Source organism: Manacus candei, unplaced genomic scaffold (genome assembly GCF_025592945.1).
Source record: "Manacus candei isolate 608988 ecotype Guabito, Panama unplaced genomic scaffold, ASM2559294v1 h1tg000016l, whole genome shotgun sequence".
NCBI classification, from domain to species: domain Eukaryota; kingdom Metazoa; phylum Chordata; class Aves; order Passeriformes; family Pipridae; genus Manacus; species Manacus candei.
Window position 1 is genome coordinate 9,737,530 of NW_026138064.1, and position 14,729 is coordinate 9,752,258.

Consider the following 14,729-nt stretch of genomic DNA (forward strand, 5'->3'; position numbering starts at 1 on the left):
CATTCTGTAGAGTTTGGGTTCACATTAAACAGGATCAGGAGTCCCTGGAGCACAGAGCCTTCTGGAAAGTTGTGTTTCCTTAGACATCCAGACTGTCAAACACTTCCTTTATTGAAGTTTTTCAGAAAAACCATACTAGCTTTACATAGTGGTCGAACATATACTGAAGGTGATGTTGTAGCCTAAAGGATTTGTAGGACTTGATTCTCTTACAATTTGAACGTTTTTTGAGAAATCCATAAAGTATCTGGATCTTATTTGTGGTGATGTCCTAACAATGAGTGATAGGTGCAACTGTCAGTCTGTGAAAACTAATTGCTTGGTTTGTTCTCATAAATTTTGTTGGCTGGGATGGAGTGGATATGTGCACATGCTTTGTGGCTGCAGCTAGCATGTGTGAAAGAGAGGTCTGATTAAATCAAACTTCCTCTTCTTTGGTCTTGAATATCTCCTACTTACAAAAGACATTGAGGAGGACCCAGAGGATTCCTCTTGCAGATATTTTTATAAAGGTGCTATAAAGAAGATTCTCTTTGATGACTTCTAGTAAGTACTGGTGGTTTTTTCTCCAGACATTTGCTAGAACAGAAGAATTAATACTATGTTGCCCATTATTGAGAAGAGTTTGGGAAAGAGTAGAAAGACTCAGTAGTTTGGGCAAAGTCATATTGAGAGAAAAGCCTCTCAGATCATACAAGAATTTCAGCTTTTCTAGCTGTCAGTCCTGCAAAACAAATATTCTTCCTCACCCCCATATAAAGCTCCCCTTTTGGATGGCCATTGTTTTTTTCATGTCTCTTCTCCCACTGTGATCTCAAATAATGTGAGGATTAGACCATGCTCACCGACACTAAACTCTGTCTCCACTTCTCTGCAGCTCTGCAGACATTTTGCTGAGTTGACCTGAATTCTTCAGCAAAAGGCCTGGATTCTGTGCAGAAGGCTGGAAATGGCAACTCCAGTTAGAAAGTAAATACGAACATAAATAAAGAGCATCAGTTATATCCTTGTGTGTGGTGTTTTGATTTACCCCTCCTCCTAAAATTTTAACTTCTGCTCTGCTGGAGAGCTTTTCATTTCTTCTTCTTGCGGGAAGTTAGAACTGGGATTTCAGGGACACAGAAAGGTAGCATGGCACAACAGGGAAGAACCGGAGTTTGGAAACCCACTTCCTGCTTCTGGCTGTGCCGCAGACCAGCTGTGTGACCTGAAGCCAGGCTGCTTCACTTCCCTGTGGTTCACCATTACCAGGTAAAGGAAGAAGGTTCTCTGTGGTGCAGATTCACTCAACTTGCTTTCCACACAGAGCCCACAACAGCATGGCCTGAAGCTGCATGAGTCAAATAAACAGGTTGTAACCTCATGGAAGAGTGTCAGTATTGCTACTTGAAATACTTACACCTGCCTTTTTGTTTCTTATGTATGTACATAAGAGTACATACATACGTATGTATGTATCAATGTACAATTGTGAGTCTACAGATTTTGTTCAATAATTTGAAGCTGTTCAAAAACCAAGGGAATACTTCAGTCTTTGGTCTCTCTGAGAGCAAGTCACTTCTAACTTTAATGACTTCTTTGTGACAAATGAGTGGAAACTGGAAACATATGATACTGTCTTTTGTCATGCTTTGGTGTTCCGTAAACAGCAGAAGGAAAAGTGAACTTTCTGCAGAACCAATTGTACATTTCTCCCATAGTTACTTTGTCAGTGGTGTCCTAATTAATGTGAAACTTTCACTCTGCATACATTCCTGCAAACAAGAACCCACGCTGGAATGAATGCTTGTTGCAAGGAACAAGTAAAAAGAGTGCAAGTGCCTTTTATTCAAATGAGTTTTAAAGGAGGGAAAAGGGACTACAAAGCACATTACATTACTTCTTTTTCCTCTTCCATAGTTTTAAAGGATGTTGGCCAACACAAATAAAATGTCTCAAAATACTCTTTGTATGAATTCTGGTGTCATAAGATTCATGTGTGCCTCCTTGGGGATGAAAGAAACAAAGAGGAGATTCACCTGATTGGCAAGTGGTGTTGCTGAATGCTTGTGAAGAGCTGCTCACTTAGCTGCAGTCTTAATGAAAAGAGATGTTTTGTTTATATATATGATTGTCTCCTCTCCATTTGTAAATAAAAAGATGCGCCCTGTCCCTTTCAACCAGCATAAATTGAAGACATACAATTTTGTAACAGTTGAGTCTGTCATAGGTCTTTTTGGTTTAGGCTTTGTTTTCTGGGGTTGTTGTTTGGGTTCTTTTTAGGTTTTTATATTTGTTTTGGTTTTGGGGGTTTTGGTTGTTTGTTTCTTGCTTGCTTGTGTCCATCTTTATTCCTTTGGTAAGAAGAAAATAGAATTCTTTATATGGTTCTGCTTTGAAGTTATACTGCTTTATTTTAAAATTTCTTGAGCTGGAGTATTCAGTGACACTTGGTGTACTGAAACTACTTAGATGTGCCTCTTGGTAAAGCTGTTAAGTTGGGAAGTTTTTAAGTGTCTTCCCTTTAAGTCAGACTTTAGCTCCTTTTTTTAAGAGGTTCTATAATAAGCAATAAAGCTAATTTCGATTATGTACCCCTTTGCTTTGGAACTGTGGAACGTCGCATATGTGTCTTTGCCATTACCATAGGGAGATATATTCTTTCTTCTTGAAATCATTGTGAGCCAGACTACTCTTCCCTTGCTTTCAGAACATTACTTCTGAAGTTTACAGATTAATTAAAAGGCAAGCTATATGGCTTTTTTTTTTGTAATTTATCAAGTTGAAAGTTCTGTTGAGTCTATATATGGTTTTTAAACCATCACAGGGCTTGAACCTTCTGTGTTCTTTTGCATATTTTTTTAAAATGTGGGGGATTTCCATCTTTGTTAGCTTAAAATATATCTCACCCGCTTCTATGTACTTTGTGTGCAGAGTAAATGTCAAGGTTTGCTTAGCCATGGAGTTATTTAGACAGAGACACTGTAGTTTCAAACAGCCTCTTTAAGTCCGAAAGCACATCTAACTCTGGGTGCAGCCTCACTTCTGGTTCTGCTCTCCACATACAGACAGGCAGTGACCTACTTGTGTTTCTTGTGTTGTGGTTGTGAAGCTGTTGGCAGTCCAGGTGTTCTGTCTCCTCCATTCTAGAGAGGAAATATCCCTGGAGCAGTTACTCTGTCTGCAGCTCAAGCAATGGCTTGTGTGGCAATGGGGAGAGGGGAACTGCTGCCCACAATGCTTTCCTAAAGTCAAGTGTGGATGCCCTTCTGCTTGCAACCAGAAGCACAATCCCTGTCCTGAAGTGCGCCTGTCCCACTGATTTTTAATACTGTAACTGTGTTTGTAAGAAAATAAGAGTTTTTCTGAGGACAAGGTTTATTAGAAGACCCATTTCTTGGCCATTTATCTAATGCTACTCCTCAGGCTTTTTGCACAGAACCAAAATCCTGATGGAGCTTGAGATACCATTGGGCTGCCTTTTCTGGAATTTGTCTAAGAATCTTGGTGGATTTTTCAGTGCATTTTTTTTCCATTTGGAGAAGGTCCAAATTTTTTGCTAGGGACATACAAAGGTGCTTCCTAAAAAGTCCCTCCACCTTAAATTTACCCAAGAAGTCTCTTTCTTTAGACCAAGAAAACCAAAAATCTCTTACAGTCTCCTCCTACCTCTTGCAGAAATCAAGCATTTGGGTGCAGATTCCAGATTACACAGTTGTTGTTGTGTCTGTGGTTTTTTGGGTTTGTTTGTTTTTTCACCAAGAGATACTTTCTGTGTTGATAAACTAGTCTTGAACTGAACTTTCCCTAAGTAGTTTGGCAATTGTTTACATATTCTAGGGTGAAGTTTTGGCAACAACTTTCTCTTTTATCAGCTTTTATCCTGTATCTTTAAGGTAAAGTGAGTCTTCAAAGCAGCAAGAGTAATCTGTTGACAATGGGGACTCATTATTTTGTTCTAAATTTGAATAGTGTTACCTTCTAGATAAATTAAAATGCTTGAAGACTGTTGTGTTTTAAATCATTAAATGCACAGCATTTACAACAGCAGAAAAAAAATAAGGTGGTGTGTAATGGACTTAAAGAGTTCTGTAATGTCTACATATTTACAGGGATTGTAGCTTTTGAAAGATGCAGTTGCTTATAATCTCACCCCTTCTTAGCCATAGGCCTTATTACAAAGAAAGTCTAAGGTTTTTTTATTCTTTATGATCCATCTCCTGTTTGAGTATTTCTTAGGAGGAAGAAAAAGAAATTGGATATTAGTGGCTGACCCTCAAACAGCTTATTTAAAGCAAAAAGAATTAAACTTGGACAGAAGAACTCCATTAGGAGCCTCAACCTCTTACCATTTTTGACACAACTGAGTTTTAATACTAATTTGAATGTGTCCATAGTAGTCAGGGACAAGGGCTGTTTATTACTGGAAGGACATGAAATAAGGTTAAAAAGAGGTTGGTTGGTTGGTTGGTTGGGATTTTCTTTATTATTATTACTTTATTTTTGTGGGGGAGATAGTTCTTAATTATTACCTGCATAACAAAGTATGTTTCTTTTATAGACAGAGAATAGCAGCTTTTTTTCTGGTTTTAATGTAATTATTTCTAATGCCTCTTTGATCCAAACACTTTCTGACTGTAGAAGTTTAATAAACTTGGTCAATTCATAAATATTGGGATCCATAATCCTAGAATCACTCTGAATTCTTCTTCCCCCCCATCCTGAAGTGCATTGCAGATATTCCACTTAGTTTCTTCTGGAGGCTGCCAGCTATCTGTGTATCACATTAGTGATTATAAGCCAGTATGCTATTGTAATTATTTTGTACTTTATATGATTACACTAATAGTAAAATCATGTTTCCTGGAAGGAGTAAGTGGATGGAAATCGGGGTTGAAAAGAGGAGTAAAAGAAGCAGGGTTCCCATTTGGACCCAGGATATTGCATTCCAATGTGTATATACTGCATCCCAACATGTTACCCAAAGGAGTCTCTCTATATCTGAAGTTATTTGGGACAAAGTATTTTGGACAGTGAAACTGTTAGCTGCAACTTGTTCCTCCTTTGCAGCTGTATCACTTTTCAGGGGTAGGACCAGCATCTTGCTGCCACCATCACAAACAGACAGATGATCTTCACTTTCACAGGTGAAAAAGATCTTTTGGGAGGAGTGGCAGGGAGAAGGGTGGCAGCCTAATGGTAATCACTAGTCTAAGATCTGCCAAGTACTGGGCAAGTATATATTGTTTCACCTGGGGCAGAGATGCTGGCTGCCATGCTGCGCTTGAGTCAATGGGCAAATAAAACTGTGTATTCTGTCTGGCATTATAAATGGGTCAGTGATGGATTTGTATTACCTGAGGAAATGAACTGGCGGACAGAGAGGCTTCTGCTTCCTGCCCAGCAAATGTCAAATATAGCAGGAAGCTTGGGGGAAGGGGAGGTGTATCTGGAGACAAAGGCAGTCTTAAAATAGCTAGGGTGTCAGTGGATCTCCTCAAACAAATGCATGCTTCTGAGGAGTAGGGTGAGAAAGCTGAACAATCTTTAGACTTTGTTAATCAGCATTTTCTCATCCTCCAGTAGGGTTTCAGCTGTGGCTTTTGCTTTATAACTAGAGTCATACATGTGGTGAGTGTGGGTTTGCATGAGGTGAGGTGCTGTTCTACTCAGCTTTGTTTGCTGGTACAAACTATGACTTTTGGTGCTTTGGTTTCATAGGGTTAAAACCACTCCTCTGAATGCTCTTCTTCATCCTCTTCACATGGGTTTCTGCATGAAGTTAACCTCCTAAAGGAATACTTCTGGAGCATGTAAGATCTCAGGATGGACTGAGGGAGAGGGCTCCTTACTCCCCAGGGTCCTTACTAAGCTGAGCTCTTACTGGTGATGAAAGGCAGGCAGTGGGCTATGGCTTGCTTGGATCTGATCCACACAGTGTTTTTTTGGTTTCCAACTGCCCTGTGAGTTTTTCTTACTTAGTGAGTCTTCAGTGACTACCAAACTGGGCACCAAATTACGGAAGTAATTTCTGGCTGAAAGATTACTCCTCTTACCAGCCAAGTTCAGTCTCTCTCACCACTGCTGCATCATAGGTCCAGACCAGTACTTAAAGGAGAAACATGCGTCCAGAAAAGCATCTTTTCGCATCAATCTTTCAAGCTAGTGATATTCTGTCTTTATTTTCCATTACATTTTTTCAGTAGCAGGCCCAAAGCAGAGCTTTGCCCTTTGCATTTGTGGTTTCAGAGTGCTAGTGACTTGATTTTCACCTCTGTGACTATGCTAACAGTGCCTGCTTGTGTTTTAAACCAGCTGTGTTGGCTGGTCTATCTCAGATCTCTAACATTAAAATTCTGTGCCCCCCAAAATAATCCAACAGTTTCTGTGTTCCCATGGTTTAGCTCTGTCACCAGTTTATAAGCTGTCTTTAGCCTCTTTAAAAATACTGTGCTTCTTCCAAGCCGAGATTGGTCCTCTCTAAAGCATGTTTGCAACTCACTAGCCACAGCACTGTGACCATGGAATGGAGCATGTAGTTCAGGGTCAGTGGCAAAATTACTTTTAAAGGCACTAGAGGCTGTTTTAAGGGCAGATGGCTATCAGGAGATAATCTCTACTGTCTTCAGACACAACTTTGCCCTTTCCCACTTCAGTTCATGGTCTAGCAAGGTATGTGGTAGAGTTAGCCTTGTCTGATTTGCTACTGGCAGGACCCACTTTTTAACAGCTCTGACTTGTCCTGGCAAGAAAGGGATCTTTGCTGGGGTTGTGCCAAGCTGAGAAGCCTGCTCCTTCCAGGGTGAGGCTGGTAATGCATCCTTTGTGTAAAAGCTCCTAGAAGATATTTGCAATGCATGAGAAGGAATTAGGTTGTTTCTGGAGTGCCCAGGCAGAATGCTGCTATGTTCTTCAGCACCACCTACTGACATCTTTCTCTCAAGGCCAGTACGCCGGGGTTTGCACTTCTCCTAACTCAGAGGAACTGGATTTTTTTGAGTTAATTAACTCTTGGCTGGAAATTAGAAACCCCAGACCCACTCCTTTTGGTTCCATTGTGCCATATGGGGAGCTCTAAGGAGCAGGGTACAAAAGCCAAGCTGCTTGGCTCTGGCATCTGTTTTCCTAGGCCCCACTTGCCCCTTGAACGCTTGTGTCTGTGCAGAAAAGCATTGAGAGCTTGGGTTGTGTCAGTGAGGTGAGTGACTTGGCTTATTTCCTGGGAGCATTTAGTATGGGAACCAAGTGGTAAACCACATTTCCAATCTAGAATTTTGCCCTATGCTGTTCGATCTTCCTCTTACGCTACTTCTGTTCAGTAAACTGTCACACTTAATAAGAGAGAAAATCCTACTCTGGCCATCTAGTTGTTTAGATTCTCATATATATTTAGTGTCCTTTTGATTTCTGTAAAGATTAATAACTTGCCATGAAAGTAATTCAGAAGATCAGAAAAACCCATCCTAGCCTTACTTGGAACATGAGCATTTAATGTTTGAGAGCCTTTCTCATAAGGGAAGTTCTTTATCCTAAGACACTGTTGCCCATGCTTTGTACCATATAATGCCTCACAGCTAACCTTCAGAAAGGAAAGACAAAAGTCAGAATCGTAATTTGTATGACACTCTCAGTTTGTCTTGTAATAAGACTGTGGCATTTTATTTGCAATCTGCTTTTATTTTAGAAGTTTGAAGTTTTAAAGTGTCTCTCAGGCATCTGGGTGCCCTCTTAATGTATTTTTTTAAAAAGAACATATGTGTGTGTGTGTGTGTGTGTGTGTGTGTGTGTAGAGAGAGAGAGACTCCAGTAAAGAAAGAAAGAGAAGAAGCATTATTTGTGAGAAGTAAAGGTGTAATCAGCATTTAGGTAGCTCGAATCTGTAAAGCCTTAGCCCTGATGTGCTTTGTACTTCAGTTACCTATACCTGAATTGTCTTTGTTGACTTGATTTCCTTGCAACTAACAAAAGGGTGTAAGATGAAGTATTCCATCTTGGACTTTTGTCTTTGTTGCTGGGGAAGTTTGTAGTGAGACAACTATCAGTTTAATGTGTCTGCTTGAGGCTGGAGACTGCAGGATTTTCCTCAAGATGCCCTGCAGAAACTGACTCTGTGCCACTATCTGTGATTCTCCTTTCTTTCATATCTCCTTGTAAAAGCCATGGTGTGCCTTTATTCTGCTGGGGTCTTACAGTGGGATGGCTAATATGCATTAATATTCAGTAAGCATATTTTTCTGGGGTTCTGTTTTTTTGTTTCTTTGTTTTGCCTGGTTTTCCCCTCATTTTTTTAAAACTCATAGTCTTAGTGAACCAGTTGAACTGATAGCAAAGTATCCATCGTTTGGACCCATTTTAGGTCACTTACATGAGAGGTGCTGTGAATCCCTGTTCTTTTCCTGAAATGAAAAAAAATCTGGCAGCTCCTAGTAATGTGTAGCATCTCCTCCATAAGCTGTAAGAATAATGTGGCTCATATTCCCTTTGAAATGTAGAAGACTCTGCAATCTATGAGGTAGCTTTACAGTGATACATAGTATGGTATCAGATATGTTAAAAGAAGGTGTGTATTCAGGAACATAAATAAATATTAGCTGTATAGGGATCAACAAAGCTGGTCACCCTATTTTCCATGACAGGGAGATTTCTGAGAAGTTTGGAAGATACTGTACAAAGAATTATTGTAGGAAGACCTCCTTTTGTGGAATCAGATCTGAAGCCCACTTCAGGTTCAAACACTCTTGCAGATGGCTGGATAAGTACATTTTAAAGTGAAAATGAGTCTGTATCTTTCAGTTTAGATTCTTGTTTTTACTGTTCAGTTGTAATGAATTTCTAAAAAAAGTTCTTTCCTGAAAATATCTTACAATGCAACACGTATTTCCAGGTAGGTCAAGAGAAATATTTTCAGGAAGAATGGGTGAGAGAATCACAGGTATCAGCTAATATATTTCTCTCATGGGTATAACTCTGTTGAGTCTCAAAACAGAATAAACAACCCAAAACTGGACATCAGCGTGGAGATCTTGATAATTAAACTGTAATTCCTTTACATGAAAATATAAACCACAAAATAAGTATAGTGGAGAGTTGAAACCCAACCCATGGAGTTCTATCAAAATCCAGTTCTACCAAATTACAAAAAAAAAAAAGGAGTGAAGAAAGAAATAGTACTTCAGTTTAGTTTATATTGTTACCAGCTTGGACAAGTAACTCTAAAGACAGTGCTCAGTGGACCAAGAATTCCAATAGCTTGACTGGAATTTGGTCATTGAAAAAGACCCACGAGTTAAGTAGGTTTGCCTGACTGTAGTTGAGAGTTGAATTTACTCTTTGAATTCTTAATTAATTATGGGGTTTCCTTTCAAAATGAAAGATGAGGCTGACTTCCTCCAGTTGGAATAGCCTTCAGGTTTCCAGTTTGTCAAATGTGTAAGTTTTTGCATTACTCCTATGATTTTATTTTTTTAGTCATCATTTTCCCTGTTGCGATCTCATAGTATAAACAGTGTCTAAGAAAAAAAAAATAAGAAGGAAAAAAAAAGAAAAAAAGCCCCAAACCCCAAACACAAAGACATGAGAGCAGCAGCTCCATCGTACGTGAGCTGAACCTGGCCAGGAGCCCAGGTGGGCACGGCTGGAAGGTCCTCAGCAAAGCTGTGGGCACTGGTGCCTTAGAAAACCCAGGTTTCTGTAGCAGGGAAAAATGCTTGAGGTGTTACTCTTGGGAATTCTGATAGCTTGTTTTATCTGTAATTACTTGCCAGGGTGAATCCTGTTGCTGTAATGTTTGGTGGTCTATTTCTGGTAGGGTGGGGAAGGTTGGAAAAAACCTCCAAGACTCCAAATGGAGTCCAGCTCTTAACCAGCACACTCTAAACCGTGTCCTTAAGTGCCACATCTGCACATCTTTTAAATACCTCCAGGGATGGTGATTCAACCACTTCCCTGGGCAGCCTCTTCCACGCTTGACAGCACTTGTGGTGAAGGAATTCCTTTCAGCTCCACCTAGTCACTGAGTAAAATGAAATCTGTGTGCACAACCTGCATGTTTGATGTAGGGATGAAGATACCCCTGATATCAACTGACTAAAGAAAGGCCTGGAGAACTGGGGATTCATTTGTTTTACATCCCATGTTACTAATGCTGAGCTTGAAGCTCACATTGTGTAGTCTGACTGACCTTTTCAGTTGTGGTTGTGCGTGTGCATATTCTTAACTTCTAGAAGCTCTGCTGACTCCATCTCAAAATATAACGGATGGGTATTCAAACCACAGAAGCTCAATTTTGAGGTCAGTGCCTTGGGCTTCACAATTAATTTTGTATTTTGAAGCTTCAAAACCAAACTTAAACATAATAATTTGTACTACTTTGGCTGCTGCCAAATTCTGTAATTACTGTTGTTCAACAAGCACAATTATCTCTTGTTTTGGACTTTTAAAAACCTCGAAATCTAATGCAACTGTGTCTCAGATGTTCTCATGCATTTGTGAGTGTAGAAAAGGATGTTGAAGACAATTTGAGACCACCTTGGGTCATTAAAACTGTGGCTTTGAGAATCTCTTGCCCAACGTTTTAAAAGGTTTTTGCTCATCAGAAAAATGAGCATACCTCCATATTAAGCATTAAGGCCATATATATAAGAAGAACTTGGAAATGCAAATTAGTCAGACAATGGCATTTTAATAATGTTTGCTGAGGTTAGCATCACATTAGTAACGGCATTTTTGAAGTCCCATTATCTGTAGGCAATGTGGCCTCAAGAGATTGGTTGTGAATATGTTCAAGGACTTGTGGGATTTATAGATTCACTTCATGGTGGTTTTGTTTCATTGTTTGGGATTGGTTTTTTTCCCACACTTACTGTACTGCTTTTGAGTTAGTAGATTTGGTAACTCCTCTCTCACTCCACCTTCGTTCCCCTCTACATTTTCTAATTGCATTATTTGAAAATTTGAAGGGCTATGGAATGTGTTTCCTTAGTTGGCCATGATGGAAATGTATGAATTTTGCTTTGTCTCCTTTGCTTTGGATGTGTCTTGCCAGTGTATTAACATCTGCACTTGAAAATGCTCTTTGCTGGTTGGTGGGTGTGTCTTGCCCAGTGTCATATCCAATGCAGACAAAAAAAAGATACACACTGTATTACAGTTTCTTTTGATCTATGAGCTCGAACTGGCAGTTTGTGTTTTTAGCCTCCATGCAATGCCTGAGTTTTAAAGAAGAATGCGGAAATGGTAGAGCAGAATTCCTTACAAAGTGCCTCATCCTGCTTTCAGTGTGATGCATGGTGAAAACTTCAAACTGAAGCCCATTCAAGCTGTACCCGATGTTTGTTCCTCACAGCTGCAGGAAGGTTAACTTCTCCTTTGACTTGGTGCTGCCATTGTGCTATAGACCCTGCTGAGATTCAAGCTGGAACCCATTAGAGAGTCTCCATCAGTTTTGTAATCAGCAACTATTAATGATATCTCCCAACACACAGGTTGGTTTCAGCTTGTCTAGACAGCAGCCAGCATCCTTAAGGATACCTTCTCTAAGCAGCAGTGTATGCTGGAGATGGGGATGGTGGTGGTTTTTACTTCTCGAAGCTGCCAGGATTATCTTTTTTCAGATCCTCAGTGTTAGTCTCCCTTCTGGTTTTGTGTTTCGTAAGCTGATCTGAAGTTTCCAAAGGAGAGCTGAGAGCGTTTTGCGGTGATGTCTCTAAAGGGTCTGAAATTTTCGGGGGGCGTTGGGGGGGGGGGCGTGAGGGAGAAGAGTAGAGATTTTTGTGTGTATGTTGTTTTTTCTCTCTCTTTCTACACAATGGAGCTTTCAGAGAACCTCTCTACAGCCTTTGTGTGAAGGGTGTGTCTGCTGGCAGGGTTTGCTGATGCAGACAAGCTGGCTGGTGATTAACAAAGGTCATTAGACTTTGGAATCTGGCAGAGGAGTGGGGTGGTGTGTCTTCTGCGCCAAGCAGGAGAGCTCCCCAGGGACAGGGCAGGCTGGAGGCTCCCCGCCTGTCATCCCCCCTCACTCCCCCCCTATGCCTCCTCCTTCTCTTCCTCCTCTTTCTCAGCTGTGTGTCGCCTCTGCTTGAAGGACATCTTGGACTAGTCTTGGTGCTGTAATGCTGTGCTTCTGGAATGAACTGTCACATTTGTCATCCATGGGACAGGGGAACCCTAGGAGATGGTTTGAGAAACCCTAGCCTCTGCTAAGGGAAAGAAGGTGCAGTTTGAGGAGTGCAGGGGGACAGCAGCAACATGATTTGGAGGGCAAGTCATGCAGGAGAAGGGGAGATGTGTTCTGGGAATGCTTGTTTTTAAAGCATCACCCAAGGAGGAGGAGTTATAAAAAGGGGAGGAAAAAAAAAGAAAAAGGCTGGTGTGCTTGAACTGAAGCTAAGTGAGGCCATGTTGTGCACAGGCAAGAAGCTCTGAGCCTCTGAGTGCAGGAGTTGTCTGAGCTAAAATGGCTGCTCCCAAAGCTCAGAGGACTAGGGCAGCTTAGTGAGTCTTAAAGCTTCAGTGACGCAGGGGCTCATATCTCTTGAAAGTGTGATAAACACATTCAGCAGAGCTGTGGCTTGTTTGGCTGAGATGAAAGGACTAAGCTTGGGGGATGGGTAGTGAAAACTGGATGATCTGCTTTTCTGTGAAGTGCTCTAAATGCAGGAGTCGTCTGCTCCATGGAAAAATTTGTTTTCAGGTCTAATGGACTGTGCTAAAGGAGACGTGGGGTGGGGCTTCACTCACTGCTGTAATTTGATCCAGAGCAGATAGCAACCTCTTCCACACAATTTGGTCTGGTGCTTGCACATAAAGGCTTGAGTATCTCGATTATTGTAACTTTGTTAGCTGAAAAGAAGCGGGTACAGCGTTCATTTTCTTTATTGGTGGTGGGAGGGAGTCGGGGGAGAGAAAGGACATAGTACAGCCTGCAAAGTAATGTAGGTAAATATGTGGAGAGCCTCTGTGCTCAGACTGTCCGGAATTTGACTTGCCAGAAGTTTATTTTAGCAGGCTATCAGAAGAAGCATTCTTTCATCTAAAATCCTGGTGCAGTACCCTCTCTTGTTTCTGTGCCTTAATGTTTTGGAGCTTTCTGTTCACTGTGGAGGTTGCTTCATACTCCACGTAAAATAAACACATGGAATTTAAAGTGCTTTGGGCTGTCCTTGTGTCTTGGACATCTGAAATGCTCTGTTTGTCATCCTTTTCCAGCACAGTTCATGGAAGCTTAGAGAAGTAATTCCTGTGGTAACATAGGAAGGTGGTTCTTGTGCCTCAACACTGCACAGGGTAGGAGGGTCTGAGTCTTTTGTTTGGCTTATGCTTTGTGGCTCCTCTCCTTCATGGCGGTGCAGACACATGAAACTGTTGCAGGATTAATTGTCACAAGCGGAACTACCGTACTTCACTGTATCTTATGTTGTTTTGTACTTCAAGGTATGCAGGGCTTTTGCATAAATCAAGAAAGTCATAATGACTTTGTGTCTTTGTAACTCATATTTCCATTGTGCTTTTTCAGTATTGTTATTCCTGTTACTGTCCTTTTCTTCCTCCAGCTCTTTCCATCTCCCAGACTGCTAAGACACAAAGGTTGTGTCCCAGAATAGACTAAAAGGAAGCTGTAAACATTTTAACAAAGAATGCAGATGTCCTTACAAAGCTTGGTGGAAGTAGGGCAGAGCAAAGTACTCTGCCTTGGGTTCATGTGAGTGCATCTAATCTTGCTGTTAGGTCTAGGTTTTCCACCAATATCAGGAGTGATAGGACACTGAGAAGAAAGGCAAGGATCTCCCTGTGGAAGCTTTTGATGCATGGTAGTGGATGAGGCAGGAATTGGCAACTCCTGGCAAGGTTAGAATGGGTCTCACAGAGGCAGAAGCCACTGTCTTCTGATTATGAATTTCAGTGCATGACTGAGAGTAACATGCTGTTTCTGAGCATATGGATTGTGGTCTTTGGACAAGACAAAATTCTGAATAACAGCCCTGTGTAATGGAAAAGCCAGACAAAGTCACTTGTCAGAAAGTTGGCTGTTTGTGGAGTCAGCAACTTGTGAGCTACCTAGGTGGGACTTCTTGTGAATCTGAATAGATGCCTCTTAATATGGTAAACAAAGGTTGAGTTTCACACTGCTGTATTTGTGGAATCTCTGGAAATGGCTGAGTCATCAAAAGCTTGGTATTACCTAATTTCAGGATTTGTTCCAATAGCATTGCTGTAAACACATCTCTTTCTTCTTCTCTTGTTCTCTTGTTTTTCTTGCAGAACTTTCTAATGTAAAAGATCAGCCTGAACCATGGAGGTCCTGCAGTGTGATGGCTGCGATTTTCGAGCTCCATCTTACGAAGACCTAAAAGCTCACATTCAGGATGTTCACACTGCTTTTCTGCAGCCAACTGATGTCTCTGAGGAAAGTCCTACCCAGCCAAGGTCTGGATCCATAAATGCTAGCAACCAGACTGAGGTTGAATTTTCTTCTGTAAAGGATGAATTCGCAATTCCAGATGAAATAGCAGGTAATTCTCAACTCCAAGATTTATCTCAACTCTAAGATCTCAACTCTAACCCCATATTTAACATGTGATTTATTTCAGTGTGTTTAAGTTTCTGCCTTTAATGTGGTTTAAAAACTTGCATTATCTTTATTTTTATGTCAGCAAAGTAGATATCTGTCATCAGACATACTGGTTCTGGCGATAGCTTTTTTTTCTGCAAATACAAGCATAGAGGATGGTTGTATTTCCCAACTTCTT

The 14,729-nt window shown here is 40.8% G+C and overlaps 1 protein-coding gene across 5 annotated transcripts in view; it reads left to right on the plus strand.

The window, feature by feature from the left end:
• Window positions 1-14,729, plus strand: part of ZNF462 (zinc finger protein 462) — a 90,471-nt gene that overhangs the window by 25,264 nt on the left and 50,478 nt on the right. For 4 of the 5 annotated variants that reach the window (XM_051782753.1, XM_051782757.1, XM_051782755.1 and 1 more), the window contains exon 2: window positions 14,242-14,492. In XM_051782753.1, the coding sequence (XP_051638713.1) occupies window positions 14,273-14,492 (220 nt within the window). In that variant the 5' untranslated portion in view covers window positions 14,242-14,272. Of the gene's footprint in view, window positions 1-14,236; window positions 14,493-14,729 lie in introns of those variants that run through there. The other variant, XM_051782756.1, reaches the window with a different exon arrangement.